Source organism: Schistocerca nitens, chromosome 3 (assembly GCF_023898315.1).
Source record: "Schistocerca nitens isolate TAMUIC-IGC-003100 chromosome 3, iqSchNite1.1, whole genome shotgun sequence".
In the NCBI taxonomy this organism is placed as follows: Eukaryota; Metazoa; Arthropoda; class Insecta; order Orthoptera; family Acrididae; genus Schistocerca; species Schistocerca nitens.
Genome location: NC_064616.1, coordinates 390,480,607 through 390,503,222, shown reverse-complemented (window position 1 = coordinate 390,503,222; position 22,616 = coordinate 390,480,607). Strand labels below are relative to the sequence as shown.

The window sequence follows — 22,616 nt, the reverse complement described above, 5'->3', positions numbered from 1 at the left end:
AGCACAAGAACGGACGCCACCAGGAGACGTGCCCATGCAGGAACCAGATGACCATCCTCTGTCAGAGCAAATCTACTTGCCTCCTCCTCCAATGGACGCTGACACATCGCCCATGTCTCCTGTCATATCAACTGGACTTGCCGCAACGGGCAGATTGGTGCATGGGGCCCCAGCAGATTCGACCCCTACGTCTCCTGTCATCTCGACCTGTTATCATCGGGGACACTTCCGTGTGTACGGGAAGCCTCCTCCTCGAGACTTTACGGTGAGTCAAACAACGCCTATGGACGTTAGCCATCTCCAGGACACCTCCATCAAGACTAGTGCACCAATTTCAAAGGGGGGAAAAGTGTTGTGACTCGCCGATCTTTCAAAGCGCCGCAGCGCAATTACGCGCGTCCTCTATGTGCGGCGCTGCCTGCCAGCCATGCAGCAGCTGTGCCACCTAAGCAGCCAGCCGAGCAGCGGCCGCTACACTGGGACTCAGTGCTCATTTGAATGCTAACGTGTACACTTGTCTTGCTTGTCAACTTACTCTGTGACTTATATGTGTTGTGTCGTTCTGAAATATATGTGTTAAACTTGACGTTATAACAAAAAGAAAAAAAAGAAACAAACAAAAAATTATAAAAAGAAAATAAATAAAAAAGTTGTTATATTAACTTAATTATGTTGTTAAAGTAATTTAATTATGTCATGTATTGGAAAATTTGACTCGTTCCACATCATTACGAAATATTGTATTCATGATCCATGGAACTAGTATTAATCTAATCTAATCAGAGGAAAGGATTGAAGCAATTCAGAATCGTGAGCATCAATGTGACAACAAGAGGTAGCAGAAGTGTCAAAGTCTGTATCAGGGTCAATCGTAAGACATGAAAGTGCGTCCACATTACCATGTTGAGCTGTCGGACAATACACAATCTCGTACTGGTATTGAGACAAGTATAAAGCCCATCTTTGCAATTTTTGTTCAGTTGGTACAGGAAACAGCTTCAGCAGATGAAACAAGGACTGCAATGGCTTGTGATCCGTTACTAAGTAGAATTTTCCGCCACACGAATAGTAGTGGAATTTGGTGACACCATAAGCAATAGCCAATGCCTCTTTCTTTATTTGGACAACACTTTTGATGCAAAAGCAATAGGCCTGTGTTTATCACCAAATCTCTGTGAAAGCACTGCACCGATTCCGTAAGAGGAAGCGTCAACTTGCAACACAACTGGTTTGTCATGATCAAAGTGAACCAAGCATTGATCACTGAGCAATGCATCTGTAAGTTTTTGAAAAGCTTCTTGGCACTCATCTGTCCAAACAAAGGGGACATTCTTGCAATGCAAGCGATGCAATGGAGCTGTGATTTGTGCAGCATTCGGTATTAACCGAATACAATAGTTCATTTTCCCTAAGGACTGATTGCAATTCTGTGACATTGCGATGAACTGGTAGGTCACTTATGGCTAAAAAATATGAATGAAGATGATGTACACCTTGACTGTTTATGACACGACCAACATAGTGCAACTCATGTTTAAAAAATCTGCATGTCCAGTCTTCACTTGAGTCCTGCATCAGATAACACACAAATCAAAGCATGCAAATCAGCAATATGTTCTTCAGGTGTATGACAATATCATCCAAATAGTTTGAACAGTGTGGTACTTGAGCTGTCAGTTGTTCCAAATACCATTGGGAAGTGGCGGTTGTGAAAGCACTACCAAAAGGCAAACACAAATATTTAAACAAGCCCAAATGAGTGTACAGTTTGAGATTCTTCATCGAGTGGTATTTGAAGATATGTGTCGCACAAATCAATTTTTGAAAAGTAGTGACTAGCACCTAATCTGTCCATGAGATCCTCTGTGTGTGGCAATGGATAAGTATCAGTCGCAGTTTGTGGGTTGATGGTAGACGTAAAGTTAACATGGAGGCAAATGTGACCTGAGAGTTTGGGGAACAAAACCAGTGGACTTGGCCAATGACTAGCTTGTATGGGCACAATAGCTCCACTATCTTGCAATTGTTTAAGTACAGCAGCTACTTTGCTACGTAATGCAATGAGAACAGTTCTGGCCTGGCAAAATTTCAGCTGAGCATTGTCTTTCATAGTAATATGTGCAATAAAATTGTTAGTCTTGTTTACACCTTCAGAAAAGAGTTCAGGGTATTCTTTCAGCAAGCTAACTACACTGTCTTTGGCATTAAATGCAGTCATTGACAACACATTGTCCTAAATTTGAAAGCCAAACAAATCAAATTAATCAAGGCCAAATATGTTTCTCACAATCACGTGATTGTAGCACAGTGAAAGTCACAGTTCATGTGTGTGAGGGGTTCATAGCAGGCAATGTACATTTGCTGAGAATGGGAATGTCATGTCCATTACAAGCCATCAGGTGTGTGCTAGTTTTAGACAGGCATGGGCAGCCTAACAATTCATATGTGTTATGATTCAGGAATGTAACAGAGGCACCCATGTCCATCTGAAATTTCACATGTTTTCCACTAAGATGTAAATGAACAAAAAGTTTGTGGCATAGCACTGAAGAAACAATTTGATTGCTAGTTTTGCTAATGCCTGCAGTAGGCTTTGAATACACTGCATTGGTTACATGGGCCTCGTGACTAGATTTTTGTGAGTGGGCAGAATTCTCATATTTGTTCCATTGCAAATATATGGATTGTACGTGACCTTTCTTGCCAGAAGCATAACACTGTGCTTGTCCGGATGGGCAGTCTTGGCATTTGTGCTGTGAATAGCACTGAGGGCATGACTTAATTCTGTTCGCCTGTGTAGAGAACTGTTTATGCAGTGTGGCACGCACTTGCTGTTGCTGACTACTGGGCTGGTCGTGAGCAACGTATGACCCAACCCGACAAACTAGTGGCTCCTCAAATTTATCAGCCACTACAGCACCTGAATCATACTGATTTAGAATTTGTACTACATGATGAAATGATGGATCTGACTGTTTGAAAATCTTTTCTCTAAGTTTGATGTCAGTTAAATTGCACTCCATCGCATCACACAAGATAACATCTGAATACAAAGCACCACAAGCACATTTGAATTTGCATTTCCTCGTTATACCCTGCAAATATGTTATCCACTCAGGATAAGTTTGTTCTGACATTTTCTTACAGTGAAAGAATTTGTGCCTAGCTGCCACCACATTCACTTGTTGGTCATAATAGTTTTTTAGCGAACCTGTAACCTGATCATAGGAAAGTTCACTCGGAGTGGTGTTAGGGAACAATTTCTGAATGAGATGAAAGACTGCACTTCCTACTGTTGACAAAAAGTAATGTAGTTTCGCAGTATATGATACTTTGTGAGCAATGATGTGGGCTTTTGACGTTTCACTTGGCTTTTGACGTTCTTTGTCATTGACCATCCATTGGCTATCAACATTTTTGGCCTTGATGCCTTCACAGCATTTGGATTCTATCTTGGATGAAGTCAAGATGGTTTCCACTGTGGTCCCTTTCCAGGAACTGGACAACGTCTGCACAGTGTTTTTGCCTCTCTTTCAACTGGATTTGGGACTTTCAGGTGCACATCACCCTTCAATTAGATGCCACACCTCATTTTTACCAGTGGCCTTACAGGCTGCCGTGAAGCAGGAACTTCATCACCTGCAGCTAGCGGGGGTTTTTGAACCTGTCGAATCTGCTGCGTGGGCTGTGCCCCCCATCATCATCCAGAAGCTGAATCAGTCTCTTTGCTTGTGTGAGGATTTCAAGATGACCACAAATGCTAGATCACAGGTGGAAAGAAACCTATCCTATTCCCTGGCAAGATGATCTCCTTGCCAAACCGGCTGGGGAGGAATATTTTTCTAAGATCGACCTCAGTGATGCATACCTCCAGCTACTCTTAGATGAGGCATCTCGGAAAATGGTCGTCCTTAACATGCAGTTTGGGTTGTATAAGTACAAACGACTCCCATTTGGCATTTCCTCAGCCCCTGCAATATTCCAGTGACTCCTGGAACAGTTGATACAGCATATTATGGCTTGCATTAATTACTTGGTTGACCTTATTGTTATAGGATCCTCCTGCTAGGAGCATTCGGAAAACATCTGCACCCTCTTCAGGACCCAGGGGGATGTGGGCCTGCATTGTCGTTTGAATAAGTCCAGATTTTTTTCAGCCAGGAGTGGAGTACTTGGGGAATTGGCTCTCTAAAGAGGGAATCCAGCCTACTAATCAGAACATTGCCATCATCACTTCTTTACCTCGCTCAGTGAACTTACTTGAGTTACAAGCATTTTTGGGCAAGCTCAACTATATGCTAAATTCTTACCCCAGACGGCCCACAATGCACAACCTCTCAATGAGTTGCATAAGAAAGGAGGTCCCTTGTGCCTTTTGTCAAACTGAAAACCATGCTGACATCTGCACCCTGCCTCACGCCCTTTCCTCCCAGTTGCCTGTTGGTTGTGGCAGCTGATGTGTCTGTTTATGGTATTGGAGCGATCTTGGCACACAGGAATAGGGATGGTTCCGAACAGCCCATAGCATACGCATAGTGCAACTGTTCCCAGATCAAAATGGAGGCTTTGGCAACAGTTTCACAGTCAAGAAATTTCATGTCAACCTTTTTAACACAGTTCTCTCTAATTATGGATCACAAGCCGTGGGTGATGTTATTCAGGCCACGCTCCAGCCTCCCAGAATGAACAGCACAATACCTCCAGTGGTAGGAATTGTTTCTCAGTGCCTATCCAGCACAAGCTGACAACCCAGCATTGTATTGGTGACACATTGGCCTGGACCCTGATTTTGACCAACAGGAGGTCTCCTGCTTAATGTCAAACGACAACATATGTTGGACAGTTTTTCCCTTGCGTACATGTGCGCTGCTGGTGCAATGTGCTGGGGCCCCACCATGCGACAGGTCCATCACTAAGTAATCCATGGCTGGCCCCATTATCTCAGCTGATGACTGAGCTCCACCCTTGGAAACAGATGGTTCATAGTTGTGCAGCATGCACCTGGAACAAGTGTTGCCACCTCCATGGGCGCCGGCTTTGGACCTTGCTTCATCTGCTGACACTGGTGCTATCAGAACCTTTCTCATGTCCCTCCCGGTTGTACACTCCTTGCCCAGCAGTGTGGGCACATTCTTATGGGAGTGCCGAGGCTTGGACACCAGCAACAGTAGTGTCTACACATGGGTGGACCAAATGCAGAAGGGCCTTGAGCGCCATAACCACAGCCAGCTTTGGCCTCGGACACAGCCATTTCCTCTGCAGTCTCCTCTTCCACCGCCATCTAGATCAGTGATTCCCCTGGTATGCCCATCTCCAGCACTGTTCTGGTTGACACTGCTGACTGCACTTCTCCTCCCCCCCCCCCCCCCCCCCCCGTCCCTCCAGCCTACAGTTGATGAGACTGCAGCTTCACCTGTACCTATGTTCCACCTTCCCGGGCACCATCTCTAATCTATGCACCAGTTTTGGGGGGGATCTAGTATCACTAGTATCAGGCTATGTGGAAGTTGAATGCCTGCTGGAGCAAATGGACCTTGATGGACAATAGAGGGCAGTGGGCAGTGTTGCCACAGTGCTGCACTTGCCTAGTGAGTGTGGACACCATATCATCACGTGAATACACTGGCCAATAGTGCCCATTGCAGCTGGCATAAATACTGCAACATTTTGATTGCTCAGTGTGTTATGTACTTTGTCTTTTTTGTGTGTTATGTACTACTGACTACTCGTCGATGACTGGCATATTTTGCTTATTTTCACTCCATTATGTCATATGGTATCATATTTTGGGGTAACTCCACAAACAGAGAAAAAAATTTTAGAGTACAGAAGCGTATAATAAGAGTAATGAGTAATGTAAGTCCAAGAACATCATGTCGAAACCTTTTCAAAGAATTGGTAATATTAGCTACAACTTCTCAGTATATTTATTCCTTAATGAAGTTTGTTGTAAATAATACATCTCTTTTTCCAACTAACTGCTTAGTACACAGTATCAATTCCAGGAATAAGAACAATATACATAAAGATTTAAAATCCCTTACTCTTGCCCAGAAAGGAGTCCAGTATTCAGCAACGCATATTTTCAATACGTTGCCAGCAACCATTAAGAGTTTAGTTTCAGACAAGGCACAATTTAAACATAATCTAAAAGAATTTTTGGTGGCCAACTCCTTCTATTCCATCCATGAGTTTTTCAACAAGTGCAGTGGACCATTTTAATGAAAATTTATTATACTTTAATTTTTGACAATACTTGGTTGTAACAGCGAAGTAACTACCTACTGTGGGAATGATGGAAAGCAAATGTAGGTCTTAAGTCTGTAAATAGTAGAAGTTTAATTTTAAATCTTGTACATAATCTGACTGTTCTTACCTGAGGATCACTGAAATGAATAATTTACTTTAATTTTTGACAATACTTGGTTGTAATAGCCAAGAAACTAGCAAATGTCTGAATGATGGATTTAATGAAAGCAGATGTGAGTATTAAACGTGTAAATATTAGAAGTTTAAATTTAATTCATGTATATAATTTTACTGTTTATTGACTGAGGATCATTAAAATTAACGAAACTCAAGTTTTTCTAATTACATTTTTGTAATGTGTTTATCTGACATGTTCCACACCCAGGAGGATTCCCTCTTTTATGGATCTATGAAATGAATAATTAATCTAATCTAATCTGATCTATTGGTTTTCTTCTTTGGTTTTGATTTGGATTGTGGCTCACACTTAACTTGTTGACAGCACTGTGTTGAAAGGTTGTTACACTTTGTTGTTGCATAGGTTGATATTGACTTGCTCGTCAGTCCACCATTCAGCCAGCCCTATTGCTCAACTCCGGCATGGGTTGAGTGTTATCTGAAGGTGGCCTTCGCACCTTGAGTCATCGAGTTTCTCTCCTGTTTTTCTGATGTGTGCACCAGTATCTGGCTACTCATGGACATAGCACAGAAATGTCAACCGGCAACACTAGAGAGCCTCAAAGTTATAGGCACCATTACCGTAAATGTATGTTAATAAAGAGTGATTCCACAATGGTGTTACACATTTTCAAGGATGGTGGAAACAGATGAATGTATCAATTTGAGGTGAGGGTCCCTGGTTTAGAAATGAATGAGTCGAAAGTTAAAAGCAAAAATCATTCTGATACCACTGACAGTGGAATACATGTATCGATACTTTGTTGCTAAGAATGTAGGGTATCCAACTTTCAGAGGTGGTAATATGGACAAAGACAAGAAAAAAATGTGTAGTAAACATTGGATTTAAAATGCATAGCTGAGGAGCTATGAGCACTTGTTCATCTTCACTAGTGTGAAACATATCTCCTCTGTTGAACAAGTGCTCATAGCTCTTAAGGTATACACTCTAGAAAATGTTCAAATGTGTGTGAAATCTTATGGGACTTAACTGCTAAGGTCATCAGTCCCTAAGCTTACACACTACTTAACCTAAATCATCCTAAAAACAAACACACACACCCATGCTCGAGAGAGGACTCGAACCTCTGCCGGAACCAGCCCCACAGTCCATGACTGCAGCGCCTTAACCGCTTGGCTAATCCCGCATGGCTATATTTTAGAACCCATGTTTAATAGACTTCTCAGCAACACCAGTACTGGTACATGTGTTCAATTGTCAGAGGTATCATAATGGTTTTCGGTTATAAGTTTTGAGTCTGTTTCCAGTACGAGGACCCATATCTTAAATTGCTACATTTATGCTTCTTCGTGATCCTTGGTAGTTTTTATCCTCATCATGGACTCACCCTGTACATACATACATTCACAGGTGCTGGCACCTATAACTTTTGACTCTGTAGCACTGTCAGATGACGTTTTCAGACATGGGTTAATATGTAAAAATTGATCTACTAAGTGCCCTCTACAACCTTTACAAGTGTGTAATACATATTGCAAAATATCCTGCATGTGACATATCTTGCAACCTACTGAATAAAGTATTAGACTGTATTAGGTACTCCCTAAATTATTGTATAAACAAGTGTCTAGGGGAGGGATATTTTCCTGGTGAGCTTAAACTGTCTTAGGAAGTTCCTTCATACAAAAGACAAGATAAAGACTCTCCTCCAAGTTTCAGGCCAGTGTCTGTAGTCCCAACTTTTCTAAAGCACTGGACAGTGTATTTTACCAAAAGTTATCTGTTTACTTCGAAAATCTAGGAACAATTAGTGGAGCACAACATGGCTTTAGGAAAAAACTGCCAAATGCTGATGCCATAGACTCTATAGTGAAAGACCACATCAAGTGTATGAGGACAAAAGATTTGTTCAAGACACCTTTTTTGATTTAAGCAAGGCCTGTATGGAACACACACCACTTATTGAAGGAAAAAAGAGACTTCCATGGCATTAGACATAACAGCCTTAAATGATTAAAATCATATCTTCAGAACCACTAGTAAGTTGTCCATGTTGGCAAAGAAATGTCCTGTACAGAACAAGTTATGGTGGGCATTCCACAGTCATCAGTGCTGGGCCCTTCCCTGTTTCTAATAATGATTAATGACCTGCCCTCATGTATTAGTTCCAGTTTGGCACTACATGCCAATGACACAAATTTTCTTCACAATAGTAATGATCACAATAGCCTTGTGCTGAAATGACAACTACTCCAGCATCCTATTGGTCTAGAACCAGTAGATTCTTGCTGAATGATAGCAAAAATCAATGGCTGGTTTTTGCTCTAAGAGACAAGCTCCTCACAGATGATGAAGTTACAATAACTTTTTGGTGGTATATTTAGATGATAAATGATCTTGTGTCCACATGTAAAATATATTAGTGTTAAGTTATCTAGAGTAACTTATTTGTTAAGATTAAGTCATTATATAGTATACAATTATCTGAAATACATGTGGGAACATCTTATTTTTAATTTTTCCAAAGCATAGTATCATAAGGTATTATTTTATGAGGAAATTCTAGTTGTGTGCTGATGCATTAATACAGCAGAAAAAAGCTGATTACTGGTTCTTCATACTCATAAAAGGCAAACTGCAAGATTTTGGTTGGTGAACAAAAAATCATGACTGTAATAAATTAGCAGTTACGAACTCGTGGGGCACAAATTCACAAAACGTTAAAGAGCTATCTGAACAAAAGTTCAAAACATACACTGCATGACTGGTTAGCTGCCCAACCATTCTATAAGATAAAGGAAGTTGTTGATAGTAATCTAATATTATTTTTGTTGTAACTGCAACCGTTCTGGTCGCGGGGTGGTCGAGAACAAAGCGAGGCAGGACCAAACGAAGAACGGCCTGCTAACAAACAAATGAACCAAAAGGACAGACATGAACAGTGATGGAAAATCGAGCAAGATCTTACGACAACAACACATGAGAAGCAACAGGGTGACAGAGAGAACCAAACGAATCCACAACATCCACTGAGTAATGAAAACAAAGTACTGTAAATACGCTGTCTGTTGCCAAGAGGTCGATAGATTCCACGAAGTTCAGACTGCCTAGCTGAGCAGGAGGCAGGAGCTTATATACGGGATAAGGTATGCCGCTATTGGCTGCTGGGACCATGTGCTCCATCATGGCACCCTCCTGTTATACACGAGCCAGGAACGTGCACAGCTGCAGCTTACAGTGCGACAGCTGTAGAGACATCTAGTGGTGCTCAAGGTCCATGCTGTCTGGCATGGATTCAAAACTCGTGGCGCTTGGTACCAGATCCCTGCCCCCTGAAACTTGTGCGTAGGGGCAGAAAAGACCCAGACAGTGCCAAGGTGGGTGATGGTTGGGAGAAGATTCGGGCTCGTCAACTGCCATTGGTGGGGAGGAAGGGACGTCTGAGGTGTCCATGACGGCCGACCCAGAGCCCAGGGCGGCGGAGTGAGCTGCCGAACCACCTGGGGTGGGGTGGGCCGGCGGCAGGCCCACAGGGAGACTTGAGGACCACGGACGTACCCGAAGGAGATAGCAAAGTCACACGCCACCCATGGGCTGTGACAACTGTGGCAGGTGTCCACCCCAGCTGGCACCTGTACAAAGCGGGACCACACTGACGTGCCGGGGGCATAACGCTGAGAGGGCTGGGAGTGGGGGTGGGAGTGGGACGGCATCAGCAAATGGAGCAGGGTCCATGGCTGTCACCCATGGAGGACCTCCACTGGATTATGTCCATTGATTGGCATGGTGTGATAGGTGCTCAAAAATAGAGTGAAGGCCGACGTGGTCGGAGATGTTTCGACCGCCTTCGTTAACTGTTGCGTAAATGTGCGGACCAACCTCTCCGCCATGCCATTGGAGGAAAGGTGGAAAGGTGGGCTACGGATATGTTTGATACCGTTGGCCCAACAGAATTCGTGGAAGAAGAATGCCGTGAATTGGGGCCATTATCGGAGACCAATGCGTGAGGCAGGCCCTCTATGGCGAGAACCTAGGCCAGAGCCATGAGTGTGGCCTCTGTGGTGGTGGACGCAATGCAGACAACATATGGGTATTTGGAATAGGTATCAATGATAGTCAACCACATGGACCCCCAAAACGGGCCCACGAAATCGAGATGGATGCGATCCCAGGGCCGGCGAGGCACAGGCCAGGGTGCGAACGACTGAGGGGTCTGGCACACACAGCGCACCTGCGGACCAGATGGTCAATATTGCCATTGATGCGAGGCCAATACATATGCTGGTGAGCCAAAACTTTGATGCGGGACATACCCCAGTGACCACGGTGTAACAAATTAATACCACAAATCTGGAGGGATGACCACCCGATGGGAAGCCGACTCCGAGGCTAACAGAAGGACATCATCAACTATTGAGAGCCTGTGGGACAGGTGGTGCCAGGGGTTGAAATCGGTCCTCATCCAACGAGTAAGATAGGAGGGCCACCCGTATACCACATAGAGGAGAACGTGCCGCAAGATAGGGTCTCGGCAGGTAGCCGTGGCAGTGTGAGCAGCCTTAAGAGGCAGACCATCCAACACATCCCGGCAGGCATAATCAACGTGAAAGCAGAGGACCTCCTGTTGGTCAAATGCAGGATCAGGGCCTGCTGGAAAACGAGACAAAGCATCTGTGTTAGCATGTCGGGCGGTGGGCTTATACCGGATGGTGCAAGCGTAATTTCATAAAAATAACGCCCAACGCTGGAGACTTTAACCATCCACTCTGGAAGGTGAGAGTGGGGTCCGAAAAGTGTAACTAAGTGTTTATGGTCTATCAGGAGGGTGAACTTTGCCTCAAAGAGATAGGTGTGAAATTTGTGAACGGCAAACACGGTCGCTAGGGCCTCCTTTTCAATGTGGGAGTAGTTTCGTTGTGCGGGGGTCAACGTCTTAGATGCATAAGTGATGAGCAGTACTGAGCCATCAGCATTCTGATGTGCAAGGACGGCCCCAATGCCATATGCCATCGCATCAGCCGCTACAACCAAGGGTCGGTCCAGAGAAAAGGGAGTGAGGCAAGGGGTGGACTTCAGCATTGCCTTTAAATGGAGAAAAGCGTTATAACAGGCAGGAGTCCAATCAAAAGGTACCCCTTTGCGATGCAAGTGATTGAGGGTTGAGCAATGGAGGCAGCCTGGGGTAAGAACTTTAAGTAATAAGTAACCTTGCCCAAAAACACCTGGAGGTCAGATAAGTCCTTGGGACGAGGAAGGGACTCAGTGGCCGCGACATTACAACCTGAAGGGCGAATGCCATCTTTGCTAAGCCAGTGGCCTAAGTATTCCACTTCTGGTTGAAAAAGCAACACTTGTCCAGCCGACAGCATAAACCTGCAGATTTCAGAGCGTGAAATAAGGCGCTGAAGTTTTGAAAATGTTCCTGGCGGGAATGCCTGGTAACCAAGATGTCATCCGGATAATTCACGCAGGTGGGGATAGGCCATGTAAGCTGCTCCCGGAACCACTGGAAAATGGCTGGCACTGAAGAGACACCAAAGGGAAGGTGCTTGTACTTGTACAATCCTAAAGGCATGTTAATAACCATGATGTTCTGGAATTCAGCATCCAAGGGTAACTGGTGGTATGCCTCAGCCAAATCGATCTTTGTAAAATACTCTCCCCTGGCAAGCCTGGCAAGGAGGTCTTCCTGTCGGGAAATGGGGTAAGTGTCGACAAGGGACTGAGCATTGACAGTAGTGCCAAAGTCCCCACTCAGCCGAAGGGACCCATTGGGTTTCCGTATCACCACCAATGGTATCGCTCAGGCACTGTAAGTCACAGGCTCCAGAATGCCAGCAGCCTGGAGCTGATCAAGTTCCTGCTTGACTGCCGGCCATAAGGCCACCGGAAGGGACAGGCCCACAAAAAGCGAGGCTGCGCATCCAGCCGAAGGGTGATGTGCGCCTGAAAATTGGAAGCACAACCGAGATCCATTGCAAACAATGACGCAAAAGCGGAGCACAGATTGTCCAAGTCCTGAAAGGGAACAGCCGCAGAAACAACCTTAACTTCGTTGGAAATTTAAAACCAAACATTTGAAACGCATCCAGGCCAAAAATATTCGAAGCCGACGGATGGTCAACAACAAAGAGGGTAAGGAGCCGGGGAACACGTGTGTGTGTCGCCTCAATGATGAACTGCCCACAAAGGGAAATGGAACCATCTCCATAGGTGACCAAACGGCGAGAGGGAGGTGATATCTCAGGAGAGCCCAGCCGGTTATATGTCGCCATCCTAATCAAGGAGATGACGGCCCCAGTGTGAACCTGAAAATGGACGTTCTCAGTGAAAAGGCGGAGTGTGAGGAAAAGCTTCCACACTGACGGATCATCCTGTGGGATGACTGACTGCAGAGCATGAACAGTATCTTGAGGCCCAGGAGCGGTATGACTGGAATGAGTTGAGCAACTACGACAAACCGATCAGATGTGGCCCTCCTTGTTACACAGTGTGCACGTTTTCCAGCGGTGTGGACAATCAACTCGAGAATGTGTGGTAAAGCACTGTGGGCAAGATGGAAGTGGGCCATATGACCGGCGACGAGGGGCGACCAGAGGTGCGGATGATATAGAGACTTCGGACAACAAGGAGTCCCAATGGTGCCGGCCTCCATCGGCCATTGCAAGGGTGGAACCAGCCGAGACACCTCGATCGCTACCACCTGCAGCCGCGCCATAAGACACTCGTTAGCCACTTGATCAATTTCAAAGGATTGGGCAATGCGAAGAATCTCTTCCAAGGAGGGGTTATCGAGTTTCAACACCGCAGTGTGGACCTCAGGATCAGGAGCCGGCTGAACCTCCACATCCCGGATCAGGGAGTCTGCATACAAAGCCTTACACTGCTGATTGGTGCAAGTAAAATCACATCGATAGCTGAGACCCTGTAAGTCCGTGACCCAGGAGCGATACGATTGACCAGGCTGTTTATTGTGAACTCCAGCCGAGAGGCGACCACATGGTAGTGTTGGGAATAATAGTTTGTCAGCAAAAGGCATATCTCCTGGAAATAGAGAGCCACAGGATTGGACAACGGTGTCAACTTGCGGAGAAGAAAAAAGTGTCTGTGGAGGCCCAAGACAAAAACAACAACATCTACAAGGAGTCATCTGTGACTTGAAAAGCCGTGAAGTGTTGTTTCAGCCGATGTAAGTATGTTTCCCAGTCCTCTTTGGCATCATTAAAAGGTGGGAATGACGGTGGACATGGGAAAGCATCGGACACCCAAGGACTCGGAAGCTGTTACGGTAATGCGTCCCGGGCATTGACTTTGTCTGTTAGCAACCGCAGCGACTGTTGTAAGATGTGAAACTGGAGCTGCTGCTGTTGCTCCAGAAGACAGACCAACTTTGCCTCCATGCTAACAACTACCACCATTTAACTCATCGCCAAAAATGTTGTAACATGGTTGGTAGAGAAAGAAGCAAGGCAGGACCAAATGGAGAACAGCCCGCAAACAAACAAATGAATGGAAAGGACAGACACGAACAACGACGGATGACCGAGTGAGACCTTATGATGACAACACATGAGATGCGACAGGGTGACAACCAAACGAATCCACAACGTCCACTGAGTAATGAAAGCGAAGTAGTGTAAATACACTCGAGAGGTCGATTAGACTCCACGAAGTTCAGAGTGCCTAGCTGAGTGAGAGACAGGCACTTATATCTGGGATGAGGTATGCCACTATTGGCTCCTGGAACCACGTGCTCCAGCGTGGTGCCCCCATGTTATATGCCAGCCAGGAACATGAGCAGCTGTGGCTTATGGTGCAACAGCTGTAGAGACCTCTAATCGCAATCGAGCTCCATGCCGACTGGCGCAAATTCAAAACCCGCTGCTTTCGGTACCAGAATTTTAATAACAAACTTTATTCTTTGAATTATTGGTTGCACTGTACTATATATATGATACTGTCTATTACTTTAATGGCCTAATAACTATAAAATTATTATTATCATTAGTAATAGTATTACTATTGAGATGATCAACTTATGTGTAAGGCACATACCTTGGTTCTGATGCCTCCTTACATATTTGTGAAATGTAACTCAAAATGTCTTTTCAGAATGAAGTGTGTTTTAGCATCAAGCCAGCTGATATGTGTCCTTGAGAGCCAACATTTTGCGCAAATGCAGAAATAATTACCATTAGCAAGTTCTAACAGTGTCATGCTAAAAAAAACCTCGATAAGTAAAATATTGGTTCTGCTATTTCCGGGTGTAGTAATTTCTGTTGTTACTACCTACAGCTTTAAGATATGTTCCATAGCTCTAAGGCATGTTCCACTACTCCTCAAAGCCTTTCACAGTTTTTATCCATTGACTTCGATGCTGAGGATGCCGGGATTAATTAATGTTATTCCAAATAAAGGAGTGATCAGTTACATTCATTCATAAGAATAGGTTATATCTAACCAGTCCAGTAATTTGTTACTTCTGGGCTGCATCCATTTAATGATGTATTAAGTCTTAATTTTCTAGATAGAAGGTAATTTTCTTTGCATTAAAAATATATAGTATTTTGGAAATGATTGGCTAATTCAAAGAAACATTGTTTTCACCTAGGAAACAATTATCATGTCTCAGGAACTGGTGGATGAAATGGCAAATCTGCTGGAGGTGGTTGAAGATTACAAAGGGATTCATGGGTCTAGTAAAGAACCAAGCGATTCATAAATTCTTTGTATTATGACATCATATGTTATACAGACAGCATTTGTTTGTATATTTAAGCTATACATGTCATACATATGTCCTGTTTACAATATGCTGCTTAGTTCTTGTGGGTTGTGGCTTCAGCCATGCTTTGCAAGTCTAGTGGAAATGATGGGTGCATTGAATATAATGATACTGCCATTCTGCTTTGACCAATGAGACCACTATCTATACTGCCTTCCTACTATGGGAGTTGTGATGATAAACTGATCTGTAATGTATCCTGAGGTCAATGTTAATTTAGAAAATGATAGTGTGGTTGTGAATTGCCAAAGCCAGTGAATGTATCATGAGAAAAACTATTTAAAAAAAATAAATAAATAAAGTTGTGGTGACAGACTTCTATGCAGTGTAGCCAAAGGTCTACATTAGTTTGAAGGTGACAGTTTGTGAGAAAGCCGACAAATGCAACTTGATATTGTGTTTCATTTCTATTGAGCATACCTCAGTTGCATTTACATCTCTGACGAACACCCTTGTTGCCCCACCATGGTACAATATTCTTAAGTTTCTAATATGTTTGAAAGTGTTAATAACAAGAATATGATCACTTAAAACCCATTATTCCCATTGAAGCCATGTTAGTTGATTGGATTTGATTTAGTCATGTTTTCATACTGTTAGTGACATCATTCATTGTTTATTTCTCTAGATGCCATCATATTGATGGTATCTTTGGTCTGCCAGAATGGTCTGTTAGTTTGTGCACTTATCCCTGAGTAGTGACTCCTTTCTGGTGCTGTAAACAGTACATCATGTGACAGAAGAGCTGCAAGAACAAGGAAATGACCCCTTTACAGGCAGGCCACCAATAAAGAAAGCAGAGAGCGAATCCAGTAATGAATTAAATATTATTAAAATGCTGTGAGAAGCAGGTGACATTCACCATGTGTTACAGTTGCATAGTATGCAGCATCTAAATTAAAGGCAACGATTTGTTAAAATGAAAAAGTTGCACCTTGGTTTAAAGCCCATGTTAAACTGTAGGTCCTTTTGTAACCAGACTGCATAAATAAATTCAAAAGCAGGGGAGGGCAAGGCCTACCATCTCCATTTGGAACATGCCTAATATAGAATTGTGGTATTCAAAATTATCTTCAGGTTGTGAAGAGTTTTACTTTCACTTGTACTAAAGTAGTAATCATGTTGAAAATTTATTTTTATATAAAGTAACAGCAATTGTTATCTTAATTTTAAATTACAAAATTTCTGGCTGATCTCTCATTTAATTTTTAATTTTCAGGATGGACTGGCATATGGGTTACATTCAAATACTAACAACCAGCATGGAATATTTAGCTCTGTTGGAATACCTGCACCACCTCTCTCAAAAGAGGAGCTTTCAGCACTCTATCAAGCAGCCATTAAGAAAGGTGCTACCCTTGACCTGTCTGGCTTGACAGATATTGTAGCCAAGAATCCTCAAGTTTCATCAGGCCTTCAGGACCTAAGTAAATTGCTACAAAACTATGGTCCTGCAAGTACAAGTGGGGTCATACCAGGATATTATTATTATTTTTATCCAATCAAAGGTCTTGTGAAACAAGAAGAGTCAAACAAACAAAATGAGGTAACATTTATATTTCATTGCCATTATGCTCCAAGATTATTTTATAAGAAATAATTGTAACATATAAATTATCTTCCTAAAAATTTCAACGTATTACAGCACTATGCTCTGAGAGGACAGTTGGTCATGTGACAAAAGGTGGTTTAGATGATGATGGACATGGACACAATACTGGTCCAGAAATAAGTAAATAAATAAGAATAATATCTAGTGGGCAGTTTACACCAGTGTCCAGAAAAGAGAATTTATAGCTGAAAAGAAATTGTTAGATGGATGTGTTGCAGATGTGGACTATGGGTGCAGTTGCTATAGCTGAAATAAAAAGGATATAAATGAATAGAGGGAAACACCAATGAGAATTTATGTCTAGCTGTTACCTGATTCCTCTCCTTTAATATGTCACTAAAGAGTATTTTCATGTCCATACTCTTGCCTAGTTTTGGATCTTTCATATGGGGCAAAAGTTCACTAAATCCATACACCATCCATACACCAATCTCAGACCCCTCAGTGGTAATAGCTATTGAATTTTGTGGTGGGCAGTGAAGATGGCAAAATAGTGCTGAATCTCAGTAGTCAATGCTGTAACATTAACATGAAGTGCTTCTGAGCATGAGGAAAAATAAATATAATTTCATAATAGAAAGTAGTAGCACTAATAACATTTTTATATACCATTCTTGGATTTCCTGCCAGTGTAGTACAACAGATTGTACAAAAATGATGCATTTTGGAGAGATCTTTAATGCAATGCATCATTCAAATTGCATATTTTTGTAATATGCAAGTATAAATATGAGATCCATCAGATATGGAATATTAGCATTAAAAGCTCTCAGAGCACAAGACATGGGTTCCAGTCAACCAGTTGGTACATATTTCGAAATATCATGCTGGTAATTATATGTGTTTTACTCTAAAGGTGTAAGGCATGAAAAATGTGTTTTATTCAGTTGTGATTCAATGGATCTAAAGTTATACTTATCAACACAGTATTACATGCAACTGAGGATGAGAGGATAACAAAACATAAAAAAGAGCTAAATATTTGTGGCAAGCAACAGAGCAGATATCGTTGCTGCTCATTTCACATGCAGCATTTTAAGCTGTACTCTTACCTTCATGCCAAACTGCATCTGTGTAAATCATGATATGTTTGAAAATAAGTAGCAAAATATTTGTGACACACAAGAATATAAATGTCACTGTTGCTCATTTAACTTACAGCAATTTAAGATCTGCTGTTTCATTCTTGTCTAAACACACTCTTTGAAATATAAATATCACTTCTGCATGCTAACCTACAGATCGGTCCCTCACCACAACCAGGATTTTCCTTCCACATTCATTGGCTTCACCAACTCACAACCAGACTGTTACCTTCCAACCTAATGTAGCTCTCTGGCTAAGCTAAATATTAGTCTGTCAACAGAACCAGAGTTTTTGATTCCACATTTGTTTGCTTCTTCAACTCACAACCAAACTGTTGTCTTACAATCTAACTTACAAGGAATCCCTTGAGTGTGAGGTTGTTAGTTCATTCTTTAATAAGGCTCATTTGAAAGCATTCTGTTAACAATTATGACAGGAACAATATTAGCTCCTAATGACTCACTATGTGTATCAGGAGGGTGACAGAGAATGAATGTCTGGGAGGTGCGGAGATCAACCTTCTATGGGATGTATGTATTACACTTCAGAAAATGGATATTGTTGACATTCAAAAAATGTTCCAAACAAATCATTAACTTCCACCATGAACACCAAATGAATAATTGAGTGCCACAGTGATCACAAAGGTTCACACCATCAAGATCAGAGGAGAAGTCTTTGGGAGTTACAAACCATGCAGAACTTTCAGCTTGGTATCCATTCTTAAAGAATGTGTATAGAATAATATTGTCATGATGAGATAATAAGAATTGACTGAATGTGATGGCATGCATCTGAATGTGAAACAGTCTCTCATGGAGCATACAGTGAAATTGGCTATCCTTTAAGGTATAGCTGCAGATGATCAGATAGTATGTTTTATAGGCATGGAAAAAACAAACATCCAGAGCCTGAATTTGTCCAGTAGTTCCATGTAGCATGAATTGCACTGTCACACACTTTTCAGGAGGGATGTTGGCTGTAAAGCAGTATGATTTTCATACGCAGACCAGGAATGAAACAAAAGGAAGTTATTATGATCAGCTATTGGCCAAAATCAGTGCTCATACCATAGATTTAGTTCACTTACTCCCATTTTCCCATTCTTGCTTGCTGTGACGTAAATATTCCCCACTGCCCTTACAAGATCATGCACATGAGAAAGAATCATAGGGGCCAGAGAAGCTCCAACTTCTTGCAGCACAATAAATAACTTTTCAGCCAATTTACCATCCAGGATTACCAGTCAGCATAATTGTATACAAATGCATTAAGGCATTGATACTAGTTAATCTTGACACAACTCTCTTGGTACCTCTAATTTCCAGGGTTCCTTTCATATGCATTTCCTCTTCAAATTCTGATTGGTCAAATTTGAAAACAAATTCCAAACTGAACGATGGGATAAGTTTGTTTACCTCATCTACAAAGCTTTGGGCTGATTCAGCAGTTCACTGTGCATCGTCAAGTTGATGCTTTGTTTGAAATTTCATTATCTCATGTCTTCCAGTTCTGTATCACTGATTGAATTTATGTAGCCATTCACTGCTTCCCTTGAAATCACTGTAATCTATGTCTTGCACAATTTCATGTGCATGACCTAGTAGGTCACTATCACGGACATCGGGTAAATAGTATTAAGCATCCTTGAAACACATAAACATTAGTTTTTGTCCTCCCTTGAATATCCATAGCTTTTCTTATGCACTGCATGGTCATATTGCTGCAGACTTATTTAAAATCTGCTCATAATTGCTGTTTTACTATGTTGCAGATGATCTTCCATGTATGTAATTATCTTTAGTATCTGCTCATTGGACAACAGTTTTCCTTCACTGTGTTTCACTGGAGACAGGATTTATGGCTCCCTGTCCAACAATGATGATGAACAACATGACTTGGAATGTGTTTCAGTATCATTTTTATTTGCTAAGCATGTACCATCATCATTGTACTCCTCATGTACATTGTCCACACAGTCGAGTATATATGACACCACTAGCAGAAATGCTAATATTTCATCTGAAACTTATTTCTCACTCTATGAAATTCCATGGGTTCCTTTCAGATGAAATATCAACTTCAGCAAGTGTTGTTGTAGATGTAATGCAATGTTTGCTTTGTTTATCATTTCCATTGCTCTGCTTTGTATCAACACCACTAACATTGTAACACTGTTGTGAGTTATTCATTGATGAAGCAGTTCAACTACACTCCTTAGCTTCATGCTGTGCTCAGCATATGGTACCTTCAGTCCCATCCCTGTTGCCATTAACAGCCAATATTGTGGTTTCATGGTAGACAATATGTGATATGTTGAATGTTGTAAATGTCATTGGCATTTCGTGACCTTGCACTCAAGGGATTTCTTGTCAGATCTCAGACTAAGCTTGATATCAGTCTGTCACCACAACCAGGTTTTTGTTTTGACAACTGAAGCTGCTTTTTATTGGGTCCCATCCTAACCATGCCCTCAGAAATCATGACATATTCAAAAGAAAACATCCAAATATTTGTGACAACGAAAAATAAATATCTCATTGCTTCACTCACATGAAGTTTCTCAGCCTCTACCTGAAATAGAGATATGCATATTGTGATGTATTCAGAGGAAAAAACAACTGAGAATAGCAATGTTATTGTTTCACTGACAGCAATGTGAGCTGGCATACCCACATCCCTGACAAAAATAAGCATTCAAAGTTTTGTGACAATCAAAATTATATGTGAAGGCATAGCTTTGCTTGTTCCTATACTGTCTGTATCTAATTCATGTATTCACACAATGATAAAGACACATGATTTTCTGATTAGACCATGTGTCTTTTGTTCACAGTGATTGACTGACTTAGAGCATGGCTCCTGTGGTCACTGTGATTGGCTGACAGAAGCAAACTGACCAGTCACCGTCTTGATTTCAATGCTTAAGAAGCTAATGGGCCATATTTGGTTGTTGTTGTTGTATTTATACTTGGGAATATGAAAATATGCAGTTCGATTGATACACAGCATTATAGATCTCTCCTAATATTATGTGGTAAAGTGGCAGGAAGTGTGATAATGGTATATAAAAACTTTACTCTAGCACCCAGAGTACACAGAAACAATCAGTTGCAGAGCTACCTTCTTACTGGACGAAAACTGACCTTTGGGTTAACTCATGACCTTCCAGAATGAGATTTTCACTCTGCAGCAGAGTGTGCACTGATAGGGAACTTACTGGCAGATTAAAAGTGTGTGCCAGACCGAGACTTGAACTCGGGGACTTTTGCCTTTCGTGGGTAAGTGCTCTACCAATTCTAGGTTCGCAGGACAGCTTCTGTGAAGTTTGGAAGGTAGGAGACGAGGTACTGGCAGAATTGAAGCTGTGACGACAGGTCGTGAGTCGTGCTTGGGTAACTCAGTGATAGAGCAATCACCCGTGAAAGGCAAAGGTCCTTGACCACATGACATCATACACCCTCCTGTCTCCTCCAATCAGAATTGAGTATTTCACCAGCAATTAAAATGAAACAACCAATCCGTATGTGGCACCAGAGCCGCCATCCTGAAAAGTATCTGAATGACCTGAACTGGGTTAACAAAACAATTGGTATTATGTAGCCCCAGAGCTGCCAACTTGGCCATGACCACACACACACACACACACACACACACACACACACACACACACACACACAAAAAGAGAGAGAGGGGGGGGGGCAATGATAGTTGATGGATCCAAACAAACAAACAGGCATTCAGAATTCAAATTGTGTGTGTGTGTGTGTGTGTGTGTGTGTGTGTGTGTGTATGACATAATCTGACAGTGGGAGCAACAACTGTAACAATGCTATTGCAGTGTAACTTCCAGGTTAAGATACACTTGACATCTATGACAATACAAAAGACAAGTGGCTAAAATAATACGCTAAACAGGCAAGGCAGTACTAGTTGACAGTTGCTCTTAGTGGTACAAAAATGAAGTTTCTTTTCCTAACAAAACACCATTTTAGGGGCACTGGGAAGGATAACACATCATGTTTTACACTGGAAAAATATAACTGTGGCTAATATAGCCTTTTTTTATTACTTTTGAACTTGGGCCTACCTGTGGTTATGTTTCACTGGTGTATGAAAACAATCTTTTCAGGAAGATTTCGACATTTAGTGTTCAGAACATATCTCCATAATCAACTACTAAACAATACTAATATCTGTAGCATATTTATCCACCAATGTCACATTTTCTGACACTTGAGCCCAACAAAGAATACTAAAAATGATACCTTTTGGTGAGATACACACATCAAAAACAAGTTTTGCATCACCCTGATTCCCAGAAATGCTGGAGATAGATGTTGACTGTGGATATTGTATCACAGACACAGTCCCTTTGACTGTTCAGAGATGTCACTAAACCCACCCGAAGACATAAACAACCATGCATGAGCAGCGCCTATTAGATGGAGGGGGTCCGATAGCCGATCAGTTCCACTTATTCCACCAGGAAGGAGGTACACAGCTTGTGTTGTCTGTAGTTCAACCATACCTGGGTGGTCAATACTGGAGTTTGATCATGTCTGCATTGTTACTTTGTGCCAGTAAGGACTCTCAATGATGGAAGTGTCCAGGTGAATTGGAGTGAACCAAAGCGATGTGGTTCGGACATGGAGGAGATACAGAGAGACAGGAACTGTTGATGACATGTCTCACTCAGGCTGCCCAAGGGCTACTACTGCAGTGGACAATCGCTACCTATTGAT

General features: G+C 42.2%; 1 protein-coding gene across 1 annotated transcript in view; it reads left to right on the top strand.

Moving 5' to 3' along the window:
* Positions 1–22,616, top strand: part of LOC126248332 (uncharacterized) — a 245,567-nt gene that overhangs the window by 177,343 nt on the left and 45,608 nt on the right. The window contains exon 4 of the mRNA XM_049949226.1: positions 16,393–16,719. Within this exon, the coding sequence (XP_049805183.1) occupies positions 16,393–16,719 (327 nt within the window). The remainder of the gene's footprint in view (positions 1–16,392; positions 16,720–22,616) is intronic.